This window comes from Peromyscus leucopus, chromosome 2 (assembly GCF_004664715.2).
Source record: "Peromyscus leucopus breed LL Stock chromosome 2, UCI_PerLeu_2.1, whole genome shotgun sequence".
In the NCBI taxonomy this organism is placed as follows: Eukaryota; Metazoa; Chordata; class Mammalia; order Rodentia; family Cricetidae; genus Peromyscus; species Peromyscus leucopus.
The window spans coordinates 101,948,125-101,966,608 of record NC_051064.1 but is presented as its reverse complement, the minus strand read 5'-3'; the positions used below and the strand labels follow the sequence as shown (position 1 = coordinate 101,966,608).

At 39.4% G+C, this 18,484-nt stretch overlaps 1 protein-coding gene across 9 annotated transcripts in view; it reads left to right on the top strand.

Moving 5' to 3' along the window:
• Window positions 1-17,799, top strand: part of Dock7 (dedicator of cytokinesis 7) — a 195,938-nt gene extending 178,139 nt beyond the window's left edge. For 6 of the 9 annotated variants that reach the window (XM_028870266.2, XM_028870263.2, XM_028870265.2 and 3 more), the window contains 7 exons: window positions 2,407-2,532; window positions 3,674-3,763; window positions 3,884-4,120; window positions 4,483-4,626; window positions 6,459-6,565; window positions 14,012-14,179; window positions 17,350-17,626. In XM_028870266.2, coding sequence (XP_028726099.1) covers window positions 2,407-2,532; window positions 3,674-3,763; window positions 3,884-4,120; window positions 4,483-4,626; window positions 6,459-6,565; window positions 14,012-14,179; window positions 17,350-17,392 — 915 coding nt within the window. In that variant the 3' untranslated portion in view covers window positions 17,393-17,626. Of the gene's footprint in view, window positions 1-2,397; window positions 2,533-3,673; window positions 3,764-3,883; window positions 4,121-4,482; window positions 4,627-6,458; window positions 6,566-14,011; window positions 14,180-17,349 lie in introns of all 9 variants that reach the window. The other 3 variants (XM_028870268.1, XM_028870264.1, XM_028870261.2) reach the window with 2 other exon arrangements.
• The last annotated feature ends 685 nt before the right edge of the window (window positions 17,800-18,484 follow it).

The following is an 18,484-nucleotide window of genomic DNA, read 5'->3' as shown; positions in this document are numbered from 1 at the left end:
ACACCACACACACACTCACATCCACGAGCGCACGCATGCACACAGTCCAGGAATTCCTTGTTATTTCTCTGATGCTGTTTTCTTCTGTTCTTCAGTTGATTTCCTCTGGTCCACCCACACTGTTCTCCATCCTCTTGCTCAAATACACCAGATAGGCTCTTGCCTCAGAGCCTTTGCACACTTTTCCTCTGGCTGGAATCGATTTTCCCCCAAGAAGTCTGTATGACAAGCTTTGCACCTCTTTCCTCAGTTATCACCTGCTTGATGAGACGTCCCTCTCCTGTGTCGAATTTGGCAAATTTGTGTCATAATGCCTGACACACCTTAGGCATCCTGTACTCCAGAGGATGCTTGGATGGTTTCCTTCACATACATTCTGTTGTGGGACAGGATTTGCCCTGTTTTTCTCCTCTGTCTACTGGAATGTCCCCTTTTTTCCTCTGTTTACTTGGTCTTTTTTTTTTTTTTAAAGCCTTGTGGATGGCTAGAGCCTTAACTGTGATTTCGCTCCAACAAGATTAATCTTTGACTCTTGATACTACTATAGTTTATACTGATTTATATTATAATTATTTGATTTCATATTTTTTTGAGGAGAAAACCTTATTTTTTATTCTGTTTGTGAAGATGAATAATAGCTAAATAATAATATCAGTATGAAAAGTATGTTAAAAGAGGTAGTTAAATTTTAGTCGGATCCAAAGTCCAGTTAGTGAGGCAGGGAACTTACGGGTCCCTTCACCATCAGGTCACATCACAGTATTGTGTCTGTTTGGGAGGACACACACTAGAAAGACCAATAACATGGAAGCAAGATAGTAATTCCTATTATACAAAGATTGAGAATTAGAAAATTTAGCTAAGGGAAGCAAGATCTAATTACTGGCTTTAAATAATATTAAAGATGTAGAATAACATTTTAAACCGGAAACCTCCAGCTCTACAGCTAGAATAGAATATTCTAGTATTTTTGGTTTGAAGAAATGATAATTATTCATGTATGAGACATGGCTTGAAAATTAATCAATGATTTGTAAATAGTTATCTTAGATATTTTGTTTATGCAATGCCTTTTTGCCTTGATTGTGTCAAAGTATATTACTGGCCTCCTGGGGTTCTAATACAAATTTTCGTGTAATTTATTTAATTCATCCAGAGAGTTCATTTACTGTAAGAATAAATTAATATTTATGTTAAATCTCAAATGAAGTAATTGAAATGTTTTTGTTAGAAATTTTATTTCTTTAGCTCCAAAGTGACTTTTCATATCATAGCCAAGACTATGGGGCTATTATACTTTTCCTTGCTTCAGTATTATAAGACTGGCAAACTAGGATCAAAGTTTCTCATTTTGCTTAATTATTTATAATATTTGCTGTTCATTTTTTAAATGTATATACCATCTAGTCTTTCCTATATAGAAAAAAATAAATATAAAACAATTTAGGCTTAAAGAGAATTCAGCGGTACAGAATATTTCATGTGGTTTATATAGAGGAGTTGCTGTTCAAAATCTTTCTGAAACAGCTTTGGGACTGCATTCTCAAAAGATTGCATGGGAAATGTCCAGATGTTACCTTTATTCAAAGAATTGGTTCCCACTGAGTTCATGTGAGAGAAAATTAGTGTGGCTTTCTGTCCTTGGACCTGCTGGCAGTGTGTGGTTAATGTTAGGTCCCATCAGAGTAATTGTGTGTTTCTGAGATGTCATACAGGGTATATCACTGAAGAGACCAATGAAATGGAAGCAGGGTAGTAATTCTTATTTTACAGAGATCAAGAATTGGGAATTTAGTGAGAGTGCTTTTGGTGGTCTTTAAATAGCAGCTCATCTCAAAATTTTATTATTACCTTGCACTCAGTTCTTTTCCTTTCTATTCCATTTTTACTCTTCCACACACAGATAGTTTTATCAGCAGAATGATACTAATTATTTAATTTTACATTTTTACTTCTGAAGGATCTTGACACTTTACTGATTTTGTGCTCTATGCCAAATGCTATCCTTGACTCTTAACTTCTTTTTAATATACTCAAAGAGACTATGAGGATAGTATTGACTTGAAAATATATTAGTGCTGTGTTCAAATTAACTTGACTTACTTTTATATTAAGACTGTTTGTTTCAATAAGGAAAATAAGTTAATATAGCCCAACTGTGTGGACTTAAAAACTAAGACCATTTTGTTTCATTTGGTTTTTTTAAAAAAAAAAAAAGCATAATCATTGTTAGAAATAATGAAATCATTTTCTTTATTTTTATCCTCATTTGAAAAATAAACATAAATTTGAATTAACTTTTTGCAGTGTTTTGGAAATTTTACAATATAGCAATCTAAGCATAATTTCAAAAGCAAAATGTCTTCATATTAAATTTTCTCATTTTCCTAAACCTAGGATGGTAAGCGGATGTTTGGCACCTATTTCCGTGTTGGTTTTTATGGAACCAGGTTCGGGGATTTGGATGAACAGGAGTTTGTGTACAAGGAGCCTGCAATAACCAAACTCGCAGAGATTTCTCACAGACTGGAGGTGAATGCTGTGCTGGTTCACAAATGTCCTCTGATGTTTCTAAAGTGAATAGACTTTCACAGACAGTTTTCATTATTAAGTAAGCCAGATAGATGTCCTCTGTGGTATATAGGAATGTTTGAGAGGTGTAACAACACCCTTCCAAATCCTGCAATTCTTTTAGGACAACAGAAAATATTATTAGCTATACTTTTGAGGCTTTATTTTCACACATTTTCTAAGCTCCATTATCCTTCGGAAATACTCCAATTTGTCTACACTTGAGAGAGAGACAAGACATTAAGTAGCAGTGTGTAATGAGACAGGAAGCAGAGGCCCAGGAGAGAGCTGACTGGAGTGTCATCTCTGCTGCCTTACCGTCCAGTGAGACATCTTCAGAGATTAGCCGCTGCAGTCACACCTGGGAACACCTGGTAGAATCCCTTCTTGAGCCCCCTGCCTCTCCTAGATGGCTGTTTTGTACTGACTGTGTTAACACATCTTTCCTTTTTCCAGTTGCTCTTCTGAACCTTCTTTACTGCTCAAGTGTGGCTCGTGACTCGGTTGCATTAGTGTCACCTAGGAGAGCGCTTCAAATGTAGAATCCCCAGACTTTCCAAATCAAAATCTAAATTTTGACAGGATCCCCAAGAGACTTGTGTGCACAGAACAGCTTGGGAAGCAGGGCTCTAGGCTTGTTTTTATTCTCAGCTGGTATTAATCCTTACAGCTCATGTTACTGGGCTTGGGTTTCATAAACTGGCTCAAACTCTGATTTTTTACTTTTTATGAATTAGGTAAGTCTTGAGAAATACTGAGACTGCATTTCCCAAACTTTGTCATATAAAGCCCTTGTAGGAGGTGTGGGGATAACGCATGGAGATCCTCCTGAGTGGCTAGATTTAATGACCTAGTTTTTCCTTCTGAAGAGCTATGGCCATTGCCCAAACTGCAGTTCTCTTGAGGACCCCTTGTAAAAACTTGAGGTTTTATTGGAGAAAGTTATATATTTTTTGGGCTGTTATTTAATTGTATGGATGGACATGACATAGAACAAAACTTGCCAAATCCCCAAGTCTTGCTGAGGAGACTCCCTCCAGGCCTACTCTGGTTTCCTAATCCTAGGAAATTCATGTAAAAGATTGCCTTCTCTTCATTACAGGGATTTTATGGAGAAAGATTTGGAGAGGATGTGGTTGAAGTAATCAAGGACTCTAATCCTGTAGACAAGTGTAAACTAGATCCTAACAAGGTAGGTTGATACACTGTAATGATGTGTAGTAGCGTCTCTGAAGGTCTCCACGTTGTTTTGCTTGACAAATACTAGGTGACAGATTACTGTCCACGAATAAGGACCTTTTCCCTTTTCCAGGCATACATTCAGATTACCTATGTGGAGCCATTCTTCGACACCTATGAGATGAAGGACAGAATCACTTACTTTGACAAGAATTACAATCTCCGCCGTTTCATGTACTGTACACCCTTCACTTTAGATGGCCGTGCCCACGGGGAACTTCATGAACAGTTCAAACGGAAGACCATTCTGACAACGTCTCACGCCTTTCCTTACATTAAGACGAGGGTCAATGTCACTCACAAAGAAGAGGTAAGTCCACAACTTAGGAAAAAGAATTCATGAAGCAAGTATATTCATGCCATGAATCGGCATGTGGTTTTAGCAGAAAATACATCCCACCCACTTGGCATACTAGGATTTTTACAGTGTTATGCCTTCATTTTTGGCTGTCTTCTAAGTCCCTAATTCAACATCAGTTTATGGGTTGTTTTTTGTTTGTTTGTTTTAGAATTTTTTTTTTTGTTGGTGTTGTTTTTATTAACTTAGGGATTGAGGTTTAGAATTTTGTTATATGAAAGCTTATCGGTCCCCATTTCTCCTGACTTTATGATTTAAAGCTCATTAGGTAGTTTCAGTCAGTACACTGACCTAATTGCTACTGCTTTCCTCAGATAATCTTAACACCTATTGAAGTTGCTATCGAAGACATGCAGAAGAAGACGCAGGAATTGGCATTTGCAACACATCAGGACCCAGCAGACCCCAAAATGCTTCAGATGGTCCTCCAGGGGTCTGTAGGCACAACTGTGAACCAGGTTGGTGCTTTTTGCTGGATGTGTGCAATTTAACTTACAAATTGGACTTGGAGTAATATTGTAATGTTTACAGAATGACAGAATCATGCAGATCAAGTGGATTAATCACAAGGTACTGAAATATAAATGGAGATAAATTGAGAAATGGAAGTTTAATAGCATCTTCGTCATGATTTTCTTTCCTCCCTTTTCCACTGCCTAGGCTTATATTTATTATACTATAGGGATTTGATCACTTAAAATAGCCTTTGCTAGACAGTTGTGGTGGCACACGCTTTTAATCCCACACTGGAGAGGCTGAGGCAGGCAGATCTCTGTGAATCAGGCTAGCCTGGTCTCCAGAGCAAGTTCCAGGCCTGGCTACATCATGAGACCCTGTCTCATAAAACAAAACAATTTCTTCCCTTAAAAAAGTATACACGATTCAAAAAATACTCATTCCAGAGCTGTGTTGAATACATGTGAACCTCTGCTCTCTTAAGATTCTTGATAGTGATTCTTGTCCAGGTCTTCTGCACAATGACTTCTATAGAATAAATAATGTGGTCATGCATGTTGGAAGCCATTGTGATGTCCCTATAGTTGGTTGGCTCAGATAGTCTTGCTCATGATTTTAGGCTTGGCCCCAGTCTTCAAGAATATCCCCAGTTAAGAACATCAAGAAAAGTGTTCATCAAGTTTTGCATGTGTCTCAAATACTCTTTGGATTAAAGAGCAATGCTGAGAAATGCTCTGGTGTAGAACTGAATTAGACCTTTGTGCCCCTAACCTATAAATGATGTTTGCTTTTCCCCTTCAAATGATTTAAAAGACAAAAAAAGATCATCTTGTTTAATTTACTGCATCAGGAATAACCTTTGCAATGCTGAAGAAAGTTGTTTTTGTAAAATCAACTGTAATAACCAGTGGATTGGGAGATACATTGAAATTTATGCATCCAGAATAATTAAAAACAAAAATACAAGGCAAAGTGCATTGATGAAGTCAGTAGTCCATCCTGAAAGGCTTACTTCTTTCTTTCTTTCTTTTTTTTTTTAAGATTCATTTATTATGTATACAGTGTTCTGCCTGCATGTATGTCTGCAGGCCAGAAGAGGGCACCAGATCTCATTACAGATGGTTGTGAGCCACCATGTGGTTGCTGGGAATTGAACTCAGGACCTCTGAAGGAGCAGTCAGTGCTCTTAACCGCTGAGCCATCTCTCCATCCCTACTTATTTCTTTGAAGGATGAACCAGTAAGAAATGAATCTAGGGCTGGTGAGATGGCTCAGTGGTTAAGAGCACTTGCTGCTCTTCCAGAGGTCCCAAGTTCAATTCCCAGTACCCACATGGCAGCTCATAGCTGTCTCTTTTTCCAGGGCATCCAGTGCCTTCTTCTGGTCTCAGTGGGTCCTACATATACATAATACATACACATACATGCAGGCAAAATACCCATACACATAAAATAGTAAAATTTAAAAAAGAAAGAAACTAATCTGATTGTAGGAGGAAAGAATGTAGATGTGACTTTAGGAAAATCTGAAGTGGTCTCAGTCCCTGAGGAGTCATAACAGACATGCTAAATTCATCCCCGTCAGTGGGTCCTACAGGTAAATTCCATGACTCTAAAGAATAAAAACACTTCATTGGCTGGGTGGTGGTGATGCACGCCTTTAATCCCAGCACTCGGGAGACAGAGGCAGGCGGATCTTTGTGAGTTTGAGGCCAGCCTGGTCTACAGAGCAAGATCCAGGAAAGCACAAGGCTACACAGAGAAACCCTGTCTCATAAAACCAAAAAAAAAAAAAAAAAAAACCAAAACACTTCTTTGTTCCTTTTATTTTTCAGGGACCTCTGGAGGTTGCCCAGGTCTTCCTATCTGAAATACCTGGTGACCCAAAGCTCTTCAGACATCACAACAAACTACGCCTTTGCTTCAAGGATTTTACCAAAAGGTAACTGAGCCTTCTTGCATAAAGAACTTCAAATTAAGAGTGGCCAATGCCCTCATTTAAGATAAGAGCCACAAGTAACTGTTGAAAAGAGAAACTAGGAATTGGTTCATCATGAAAAGCAATCTGTGTGTCTTACTGTTCTTTACTAGTATATACCTGCACCCTTCTATACTCAACTCTTTTAACTTGAAAGCTGCTGGTTATGCCCAAAAAAAAATCAGTATTATACTTCAGTAGGTAGCACCAGTTTCCCTCTCTCAAGAAACTGGAAGCAAAAGATGTTGAAATCCTAACTCTATCAGTGTATGTATGTCCTTGTTCGGGTCACTTAGTCTTTTATTCTTCAGTTTCCTAACAAATGGAAGATAATGTAATTTCCCTCTCATAGAGAGGTTTATAAACTGGGTTAAGTAACGCATGGGTGTCCAGGGTCTCAAGCATACCCCCATTCAGTGAATGATTAGGAAGACTCCCAGGACTCAGCAGGTTTGTTCTGGTCACTGTGACTTGTTGCACAGAAAAGATACAAAGGTGGTGTCACCGAGGGGAAGAGCGCATGAGCTGGAGCTCAGAGGACCCTCTGCCAGCCAGACACGGGCTGTGATGAGTCCTCCAGCAGTAAACCTAACAGAGTGTGGGGGACTCTGGGGAGGGCAGACAGAAGCACCAAACTGGCAGGAGGAAGGCAGATAGGAGCATAGTGAGCCCCTCCCCAAATGCAGATTCCCAGAGGCCAGCCAAGAGCGTGCTCTGTAATGAGGCCATCTAAGGACAGCAGTCTTCGTGTATATAGTCCTAACTTGCCCAGCACAAAATCGGCTTCAGAGTATTGCTTGACTAATATTTGGCACATAATAGATATTCAATAAATATTAGAATTTGTAACAATAGGGAAAAGTATCAATTCACTACTTAATTCCTAATTTTTATTTACTAACAGTATGATCACAAAAGAGAGAATGATTAATGTAACTTGACAGTATCAGGAAAGATTCCACACATTCTATGTGGACCTTGAAGAATTAATTCTAGGTTTTAGATTTAAAAAAAGTAAAAGTAAAAGAAGATACCAAACCAGGAAAAATCATGAGCCAACTTCAGTTCCTGTGTAAGGATGGTCAGTGATCCAGTGATGCTGAAACCATAGAAATCCTGGGGTAGGGTCTGTGTAAGGATGGTCAGTGATCCAATGATGCTGAAACCATAGAAACCATAGGGTAGGGCCTGTGTAAGGATGGTCAGTGATCCAGTGATGCTGAAACCATAGAAATCCTGGGGTAGGGTCTGTGTAAGGATGGTCAGTGATCCAGTGATGCTGAAACCATGGAAATCCTGGGGTAGGGCCTGTGTAAGGATGGTCAGTGATCCAGTGATGCTGAAACCATAGAACCCTGGGGTAGGGTCTGAGAACCACCTCAGAATATCATGTCGTGGCTGTAGCTGCAGCCCAGTGGTAGAGCACTTGCCCAGCACATTCAAGGCACTGGATTGAGTCCCCCGCACTTCTGAAAGTTTCTCAGAGAGCCACTGGACCATTAAGCAATGATGGAGTGACTGAGTTCCAGCTAACAAAGCACAGAGCTCAGTCCTGTACTTCCTAACACGGTTTATCTTGTCAAATCATACACTGAATGTGTTTATTAAGTTATAAATAACTTTATTGGACATTGGTTTATCATCAGTAAGTGGGGTTGTGCTGCCACTTTCCTTTTCATTGCATTAGCTTTACAAAACCCTCAGTTCCTTCCAGCTGAGTTTTACAGACACCCAGAATAAAAACCTAAAAAGCTTCAACCGGGGTCTGGGGGACACAGCTGAGCTGGTAGAGTGTTTGTGGAGCATGCATGGAGTCCTATTAGGTTTGATCTCCAGGACTGCATAAGACTGTTAGCACACACCTGTAATCTCAGCACGTGAGAACACAGGAGGATCAGAAGTTCAGGGACATCCTTTATCCATGAAGTTTGAGGCCAGACTGGACTGAGTCAGACACTGTCACAAAACCAAAACCATCAATCAGTTATATGAAACTTTGTGATTTTTAAACTTAAATTATTTATTTGTTTGTTTATTTATTTATTTCAAGATAGGGTTTCTCTATGTAACAGTCCTGGCTATCCTGGAACTCACTCTGTAGACCAGACTGGCCTCAAACTCACTGAGATCCGCCTGCCTCTGCTTCCCAAGTGCTGGGATTAAAGGCATACACCACCAGTGCCCAGCTACTTAAATTTATTTTTAACTGATACATTGATATGATGTTTTGATCCATGAATACACTACATAATACTCAAATCGGGAGCAAATATATGTCTTATTTTTTTGGTTTTTCGAGACAGGGTTTCTCTGTGTAACTTTGCGCCTTTCCTGGAGCTCACTTGGTAGCCCAGGCTGGTCTCGAACTCACAGAGATCCGCCTGGCTCTGCCTCCCCAGTGCTGGGATTAAAGGCGTGCACCACCAACGCCTGGCACCATTTCTTAATAGTGAAAATGTTCAAAATCTTTTCTAACTTTTTGGGATATACTGTATAATACTGTTGTCTGTGGTCACCCTACTTTGTAATAGCACGCCATGCTGTCTCACTCCAGTCTAATGTAGCTGAGCATCCTTTGCCAGTTTCTCTCTGCTCCATCCTTCTCCTCAACATCTGGTAACCACTGTTCTAGTCCCAACTTCTCTGGGAATCACATTTTTAGATTACACATGTGCAATACCTGTCTTCCTGAGCTCGACTTAATTCACTTTGCACAGTATCTGTTTTCTTTTTTTTTTTTTTTTTTTTTTTTTTTTTGGTTTTTCGAGACAGGGTTTCTCTGTGTAGCTTTGCGCCTTTCCTGGAGCTCACTTGGTAGCCCAGGCTGGCCTCGAATTCACAGAGATCCGCCTGGCTCTGCCTCCCGAGTGCTGGGATTAAAGGCGTGCGCCACCAACGCCCGGCTCAGTATCTGTTTTCTTATGTGTTATTGTGGATAAGACGATTTTAAGGCTAAAATGTATTCCATTGTGTATATGTACCATGTTTGTATGTTTGTATATGCATGCACACAGAGACCAGAAGTTGACATTGGTTGTCTTCCTCAAGCATTTTCCATCTTCTATTTTGAAAAAGTCTCTCCCTGAGCAAACTAGACTGGCTGGCTAGTGAGCCCCGTGGATCCTCCTGTCTCCTCCCTCCACTCCACCCTTCCACCACTGAGATTAATTTCTACATAATTTGGCTTCTCATTGTTGTGGTGGTAGTTTTGGATTTTTTTTACATGTGTGTTAGGGGGTTGGGCTCAGGTCTTCATGCTTGGACAGCTTCCTCCCCCATCTTCAGATGAACCATCTTTTCACCCTTTTTTATAATTAAATTTGTTCTTTGACAGTTTCATACATTGCATTCTGAATTCTCTCACCCTCTACCCTCTCTCCTCTTCTGCCCACCCCTTTTATCCCCATTCATCATTTCATAGATGGCTGGTGTAGGTTGTTCCCACTTCTTGGCTATTGTGAATCCTGCTCCAGTGAACAGGGGGCAGTGGGGGTGTAAATGTCTCTTTACCTAACATACTGAGTTTGTTTCCTGTGGGTGTATACCTGGTTGTGGGTTGCTGTGCCATTTGGTAGTTCTATTTTGTTTTTGTTTTTTAAGCTTCTTTTTATGCGTACTAGTGTTTTGCCTGTTTGTGTGCCTGTATATCATATGTGTCTCTAGTGCCTGCAGAGGCCAGAAGAGGGAGCTTTGTGCATTGGAGTTACAGATGGTTGTGAGCCACCATGTGTGTGCCCTAGCCAAACTCAGGGCCTTGCAAGAGCTGCACGTGCTCTATCTAACCTGCTAAGTCATCTCTCCAGCCCCCTTTTCTTTTGCTTTTGAAGGTCTGCTCACTGTCTGCTATAGAGGGTGCATTGACAGTTGTGTGCAAGAGCAGCCTTTTCTCCACATTCTCACTAGCACTTGCTATTTGGTGTCTTTTTAATAGCCATTCTTCTGAATGGGATGAGGTAGTTTGGATTTGCAGTTTTCTAATGATTAGTGTGTTGTTAATTTGTGTGTGTGTGTGTGTGTGTGTGTGTGTTGTCCATTTGCCTGTCTTCTCAGATCAGTATCCATACCTTGTCCATTGTTGGATTTTTACATTTGAGTTCCGTATGTGCCCTGGATATTAACCCTAAGTCACATGTATATTTTACACATATTTTTGCCCATCTGTAAGTTGTTCTTTCACTCTATTATTTCCTGAATTTGCTATAAGATCTTCAATTTGTTGTATCCTATAATGTAATCATTTGACTAGATGGCCTCATGGGATTGGTCTTAGAAAACAGCAAGAAACATAGTTCCTAACATGTTCCCAACAAGACCTGGGCCACTTACTGGCAGATGTACATATTTCATATTTATGGAAATCACAGATTGCTAACATTAATTTCATTATTTGGGAGGTTTAAAACAACAAAATAAATCCTGCTGTCTTTGGGCCAGGCGATCATGGCACAGTACAAGTTCCTATGGGTTATTGGCACTTAATAATAGATGATAACTTTCTGCTTACTATTGTTTTAGGATATTTTATCAGAACTGCAATTGTAAACAGTTGTCTTTTGGGGTGTACTTACTCTGTTTGCTTTTTCTTTTTGGTGCTTGGCATAAAAAGCAGGGTCTCGCACAAACAAGGCATGCACAGGACTCTAAGCCTAAATAGACTTACTTCAGAGGAATGAACTCTTGTAGTCAACAGGTCTCTTTAGATGGTACTGTCAGGATAGAGAAATTTCTCCTCTTTGATTATAAAAAAGGCCAAAAAGTTTTTTGTTTTTTGTTCTAGAGTTTGATATCTCATCTATCTCTCTCTCTCTCTCTCTCTCTCTCTCTCTCTCTCTCTCTCTCTCTCTCTCTCTCTCTCTCTTTTTACGATTTATTTATTTATTATGTATAGTGTTCTGCCTGCAGGCCAGAAGAGGGCACCAGATCTCATTACAGATGGTTGTGAGCCACCATGTGGTTGCTGGGAATTGAACTCAGGACCTCTGGAAAAGCAGCCAGTGCTCTTAACCTCTGAGCCATCTCTCCAGCCCCCAAAAAGTTTTTAAATGCTTCATAGTATAAACCTTACAGAGAAAGTTACATAGCTAATGTGGTACACCACATGCCTACAAGCCCTACGACTTGGAGCCTGAAACAGGAGGATTGCTGTGAGTTTGAAGTCATCCTGTGTTATATAGTGAGATCCACCCCACTTGGGCTTCAGACTGAAATCTTGTTTCAAAGAAAGAAAAAGAAAGTAGGGGAGTAGAGGGGAAGAAAGAATTAGAGTTAATACTCCATTTTTATTTTTCTGTTAGCTGTGTTTTTCTACTAACACACACACAATCATAGTTCACAGTTTGCTTGTAATCTTAAATTTTATTTCAATTAAAATTAAAACCATTATTTAAATGGTGCTATTATTTCATCAGTTTAACTGTTTTGATATTGTTTTCGTCGGTTTGAATTTAAATATGGTGTAATTTATAGCACAATAGGTCTTCTTTCTTTTGTTGAATTAAAATTTACCTCATGAAATGATTGAGTAAAAAAAAAATAAACATTTTTATTAGCTCCTAATATAGTATACACCCCCAAATGTCTCAGTATTAATAATACCAAGAATGCAAGGTACTCTAGTCTCAGCTCCCTGCTTTGTTACAACCCATATAAATAAGGTATCTTCTGTGGATCAATTTTGAGTGACACTTTGGTTTGTTCTTAATTACTAAAAATAGTACTTTCTGTGTGTACTTACTTTTGGTCCGAGGTTTTGTCTTTAAAACTTATCTTCATTAAATCTTGAATTAAAATAATCTATTTCTATGCTCTGATGTCATCCTCCTCTCCTTCCAGAAATGTCCTAAATTTCTGTTTTCTCATTTGTTTTCTTGTCTTTACAGTTTTATCAGAAATACTGAATCCCTGAATGGTGTGCTGTTTTACATTTTTTAACCTTATATAAATGAATAGTATGTACTGGTTTCTGTCATACGCTGTCTTCAGTGATGATAAGTGTTGTTTTACTTAATTTCTGTTTGTTCCATTATATGAATATATGTGCTTTTGTTCCTCCAACTGGTGTATTTTGGATATACTTGGAGACTCCTGGCTGTGCTCCTATTGCAAAGCATATACATACAAAACATGTACATAGAAGAATGTCTGAATGGGATACCAAATGTACAACAGATTTGGGTTTCATGTGTTCACCTAAGTGATAGCATGCTTTTTCCAAAATACATAAACTCATATTTTTAGTTTAGTCTGTTCAAATTGCTTACTCTTCAATATTAACAGTTTTTATTTTTAAAATTGCATTTTATGTGTGTTTGTGTGTGCATGTGCACTCACATGCACATGCTCTGGACCTGTTTGTGGAGGCCCGAAGACAAACTACAGGAGTCAGTTCTCTTTCCACCACGTGGGTTTCTGCAATCAGGTTATCAAGCTTGATGGCCTCTTCTTTATAGTATAAGCATTTAAAGCTATGCATTTCTCTAAGCATCATCTGAGCTGCATTCACAAGCAAGGAGATATTGATACACATATATAGATACAGCTTTGTTGTGTTGAGACAGCCCATGTAAGCCTTGAACTTGATGTTCTGCTTCAGCTCCTCAGCTGCTAGAACTATAGGTGTGTGCCACCACTCTAGCCTGTTAAAATGTCTTTTCTTTATCTGTTGAGATCCAGATGTTTTTTCTTAACTATTTGAATAAATTGGATAATAATCAAGATCTGTTTATTAAACCAAACCTTTTATATCAATATGGGGGTTTGCGGAAGAGTGCCAATGCTATTGGTACACAGATGAGTGACCAGAATTTCTAAAGAGTTTCTGGTCTAGAAACTGTGTGTGTGTGCGCGTGCGCACGAGGGGGGGGGCGGCGCATCACTTCAGTTGGCAGACAGCTCAGGAGCAACTCAGTGGTAAAGCCCTTGCCTGAAGTTTGATCCCCCAACACTGTGAAAGTCAGATCTGGTGGCACACATTTCCCCTACTCAGAAGCTGAGACAGAAGAATCACAAGTTCTAGACTAGCCTGGGCTACAAATTAATGAAATAATGTATTTAATGAGTACAGGAAGTATTTATCACAGCCAGGAAGCAGAGAGAGAGCAACTGGCCAGGGACCACTACTGGACCTACTTCTCCATCCAGGCCACCCTCCTAATAACCCACTGATGAAGTCAGCTCCCTCATGATCCAGTCCTCTCAATATCATAAGCTGGGGACAAGCCTTCAACACATCAAGTCTGTGGGGCCATAGTATACTCAAACCACAACACCACCACAAACCTAAAACAAGACTCATTTGCCATCAGCTGAAGTATGAAATGTCCTCATCACGGTAAATGTGTGTGTGTCTGTGGTAAAGACTACACATTTCCAGGAGGGGAATATCTAAACATGTATTTTCTCACCCCCTAGGTGTGAAGATGCCTTAAGAAAAAATAAGAGCTTAATTGGGCCAGATCAAAAGGAGTATCAGAGAGAACTGGAGAGAAACTATCACCGCCTTAAAGAGGCTCTGCAGCCTCTGATAAACAGAAAAATCCCTCAGCTGTACAAGGCGGCGCTGCCCGTCACCTGCCACAGGTATGCTCTGCTTCCTCCTCAGAGCTCTTTAGGAAGAGAAAAACTGATGGATTTGAAGTTTCACAGCCTTTTACTCTACATTTCAAATGCTGTGTCCCCAGAAAGCTAACAAATCAACTAGTACATGAGCCCTTGCACTTGTCCCCAATCAATCTGAATGTCAGCTTTCCCTGTGGAAGCCATGCTGACTGGAACAGTACTAAGTCTGCCTTCATACACCCACCCAAAGTCCTGTCCCAGCTTCTGGCACTTCTGTCAGAGAATTCACTAGTGTTTCATGAGCAAGGCCTTCATTTTCCTCAGCCAGAGCCATCAATATTCTACATAACCTTGCCACAGATTAAAGCAGGTGACCCAACTACCCAAGAGGCGTCAGTACTTTTCTCTTTTTGGTAAGTCAGAAGGAAGGACTTGGAATTTTCTACAACTGAATCCTGGTTTCATGTGAGCAGTACTTGCCTCATGTTTAGTACAGGTACCCTGGGCGGGGAGGGGGTATGGTGAAGATGCCATTGCAGATGAAGAGCCTGTGGCGATGCCTGCATTCATTCCGTAGCACTTGAGCTCTGGAAACTGGACAAAAACTGCTAAAAGTAAACTGCCCTTTTTTCACATTTTTATATTGAATTTCTCTCTACCTGTTAGATTACTGTGGCACTGTTTTATCACCCTTTTCTTTGAAACAGTATACTAATAAACCAATTAAGTTGTTTGATAACCATTGAGAAGCCACTGACTGAAACAAATTTACATATTCATTCAGCAAAACACTCACTGTATATTGCTGTCATCCCAGTATTAGAGAAGCTGAAGCAGGGTTGTGAGATCAAGGAGAGTCTGGGCCTCTTAGACAAATACTCTCTTAAAAAAGGACAAAGGAAATCAGTGAAGGGCCTGCTTTATGTCACATCCTCCATCTGTGACATCTGCATCTGCCCCATGGACTACAGGAACTGAGGAAGTGCAAAGAACATTTTTCATTTGTGCTAAAGTGTATACTTTTCTTATCCTACACCTATGGGGAAGGTTCCTCTCAGAATTCCCAGTGGGAAAATAAGCACCTCCATTTTCAGTTTTCTCATCAGTCTTTTTGAAATCTCTAGCTACCTGCACTCATCACCATCAATCCCAGCAGGTCAGAGGCCCCAAGGGATATGAAGGTGCAAGGATTCCAGTAATGAAGCAGTTGGCCAATTCTAATTCAGGTTTCTTTCTCACTCTCCGGTCCTTCCTGTGCTAAGACTGTTAGAGCTGGAGGACGTGTCCCTAAACACAACAGTTTCAGCTTCCTGTCATCTCCTTAGTCTAATCCTCTGAACTTAATATCAGCATACAATTTTTGGTTCTCTGAGGAATTTGTAGTTTTTGTTGTTTGGTTTGGTGGTTTTGTTTGGAAGGTGGCACTTTTTTTGGAGTGTTGCTATTTAAACTAGGTTGAGCCGGGCGTTGGTGGCGCACGCCTTTAATCCCAGCACTCGGGAGGCAGAGCCAGGCGGATCTCTGTGAGTTCGAGCCAGCCTGGCTACCATGAGTCCAGAAAGGCGCAAAGCTACACAGAGAAACCCTGTCTCGAAAAAAAAAAAAAAAACAAAAAAAAACAAAAACAAAAAAAAACTAAACTAGGTTGACCTTTGACCATTTCCCTGCATCTGCCTCCCAGGAGTACATTGCCAAGCCCAGATCTACGAAACGCTTTTCTTTTTTAAAAACCAAAATGTACTTTTTGAAACAGGATATCCTGTAACTCAGGTTGGCCTTGAATTCAATATGTAGGGGAGAATGACCTTGAATTTCTGATCCTCTTGCCTCTACCTCCAAAGTACTTCAATTACAAGAATACCAGACCCAGATTATGTGGTGCTAGGAGACTAGCCAGGGCTTGGGGCTTGTAGGCAAGCACTCTACAACTAAGTTACATCCCCAGTACCCCCAAAAGACTTTAAAAATGTGTGTATGTGTGACTGCGTGAACCTGTACACCATGTGCAGGCAGATACCCTTGGAGGCTAGAGGGCATCTGATCTGGAACTGGAGTTACAGAAGGTTGTGAGCCACCTATGGGTACTGGGAACCTAACCTGGGTCCCTCTACAAGAGCAGAAAGCATTCTTAACTACTAAGCCATCTTTCCAGCTTAACAACCTCTTTTCTTGATGAATAGTATCCAGCTTTTAAAACTCTCCCCTGGAACTAAAAAAGCAATCTTTGAACTGCAAAGCTAAATGTCATTTTCTTTGTAACTGCTTTCACCTTTCCTAAACTCCCACGGCGTCTACTTAACTAACATGAGGAAGGCTGAGCAAAAGAAACCAATTCATGAAGAAGGAAAATCTAGAGAAACATTTCATGAATAAACTCAAGTCTTTAGAACTCAGGAGATAAAAAAAGTCTTAGGATTTTAATTTTGCTGAAAATATAAAACCTGGAATGTTGTTTTGATTGTTAAATGTGATCTGAGACCTTGACTTTGACCATCTTCATGCTCTCCTATGGGTAGAAGGGACTTTCCCAGGGACTGGGTGAGATGTGCTCTTGTAAATGCTTGACTGTAGAAGCAGGCTGGAGAATTTAGGCCTTCTATTAAGCTAGACATCACGTGAGTGCTACTCTTTTTAAATGTTTTTGCAATTTGTTGGCCCTGGCTGGCCTCAAATTCAGAGATCGACCTGTCTCTGCCTCCTGAGTACTAGGATTAAGGGTGTGAGCCACCATGCCTGGCCCTTGCAAAATTTTTTAAATAAAATATAATTAGTTACTTCATAAAATAAATTTCCCATTTTAATTTCAAACATGGCAAATAGTAATATATCAATCCACATAAAAGTTTTGTAGTTTGAGAACTACTTGTTTGGTTTCAAGTTTATGATTAAAGAAACACTTGCCTTTTACCATAGTAATCCCAAATACTACAGAAATCTCTCCCATGACACCTTAAGTAGTTATCGAAATAACCTTTTGGACAAATAATCTATAGATTTGGCAAAGTGACTGCTATCACATACCTCTAATCTGTAGAGAAATCTAAACCAGAATATGATAGAGAATATAAGATGAGCATCTAACATTGAGGTATCTCTGGCAGGAAAAACAGAACAAAAACCCTTTAAAGGTTTATGAAAAAAATTGTGGTACCTTCTAAAAATTGTTAATGATATTCTCTTATTTTCCTCAGAGACTCCTTCAGCCGCATGAGCCTTCGAAAAATGGAACTCTAAAATATGCACTTGTTCTATCCATTTGAAAAAAGCCATGTATTCAACATGGATGTGAGATCTTCTATTGAGACATAGGACTTGGATGTCATCTGGAAGCAATAGCACTGATTTGCTCACTGAAGAATGTGCTACCAGGTGCAGGCTGTTACATGTGAGCTCATGGCTGTGGTTTCTAACCTTCCGGTAACATGCTATCATCTTAAAAAAAAAAAAAAAAAGTTAATGATTCAAAGGTACAGTACACATTTACAATTATTTATACCATAGCTAATGTTAAATTTATTTACTTTTAAGTTCTTATTTTTTAATTTATATTACCATTTATAGATTCATTCATTTTGGAACCATTTTAAATGTAGTAATGCTTATTTTAAAGGTACTATTAAATATGTGAATGTTTACACTAATTTTAATGAGTGGGATTTTAGTTTTTTTTTCTCTATTACAATGGGGTAATAATTAATTGTTCAAAAACTGGTTCTAAACTGGCATCAAAACTGCCCCAAATTAGTTAATGGTAACAGATACTACCCCACAAAAAGACCTGTTAAGAATTACCAAAAAGTATTTGATACAACATTCCCATAAAATCAGGCAGTAGTGGCACACGCCTTTAATCTGAGCATTCAGGAGGCAGAGATAGTCCAGATTTCTGTGAGTTCCAGGCCAGCCTGGTCTACAGAGTGCATTCCAGGACAGCCAAGGCTACACAGAGAAACTTGCAAAAAACAAAAGAACCAAAATAATTTCTATAAATGATTAACACACCAAAATATCTAATACTGGTGACATGGTAATGATAGCAACTTGATCTTTATGGGTCATTCTACTAGTATCAACTTCATGAATCAGCAATTTAAATTTATTTCTGTGCCTCGAATTCATGTATCAAATGTTTGACTGAACCATTAACTAGAAAGCTGCTCTAAGGCTATTTGATATCAGTGAAGGTAACATGGAGCTAGCGCTTCATTGGTTTTCCTCTACCAATTAAGTGAGAAGTTACTTGGTTTTACAAAATGCATAAATTAGTTGCTATCATCAAAGTAATTATAATTTCAGTATGAAAAAGGTACACAGAGAAAATTAACA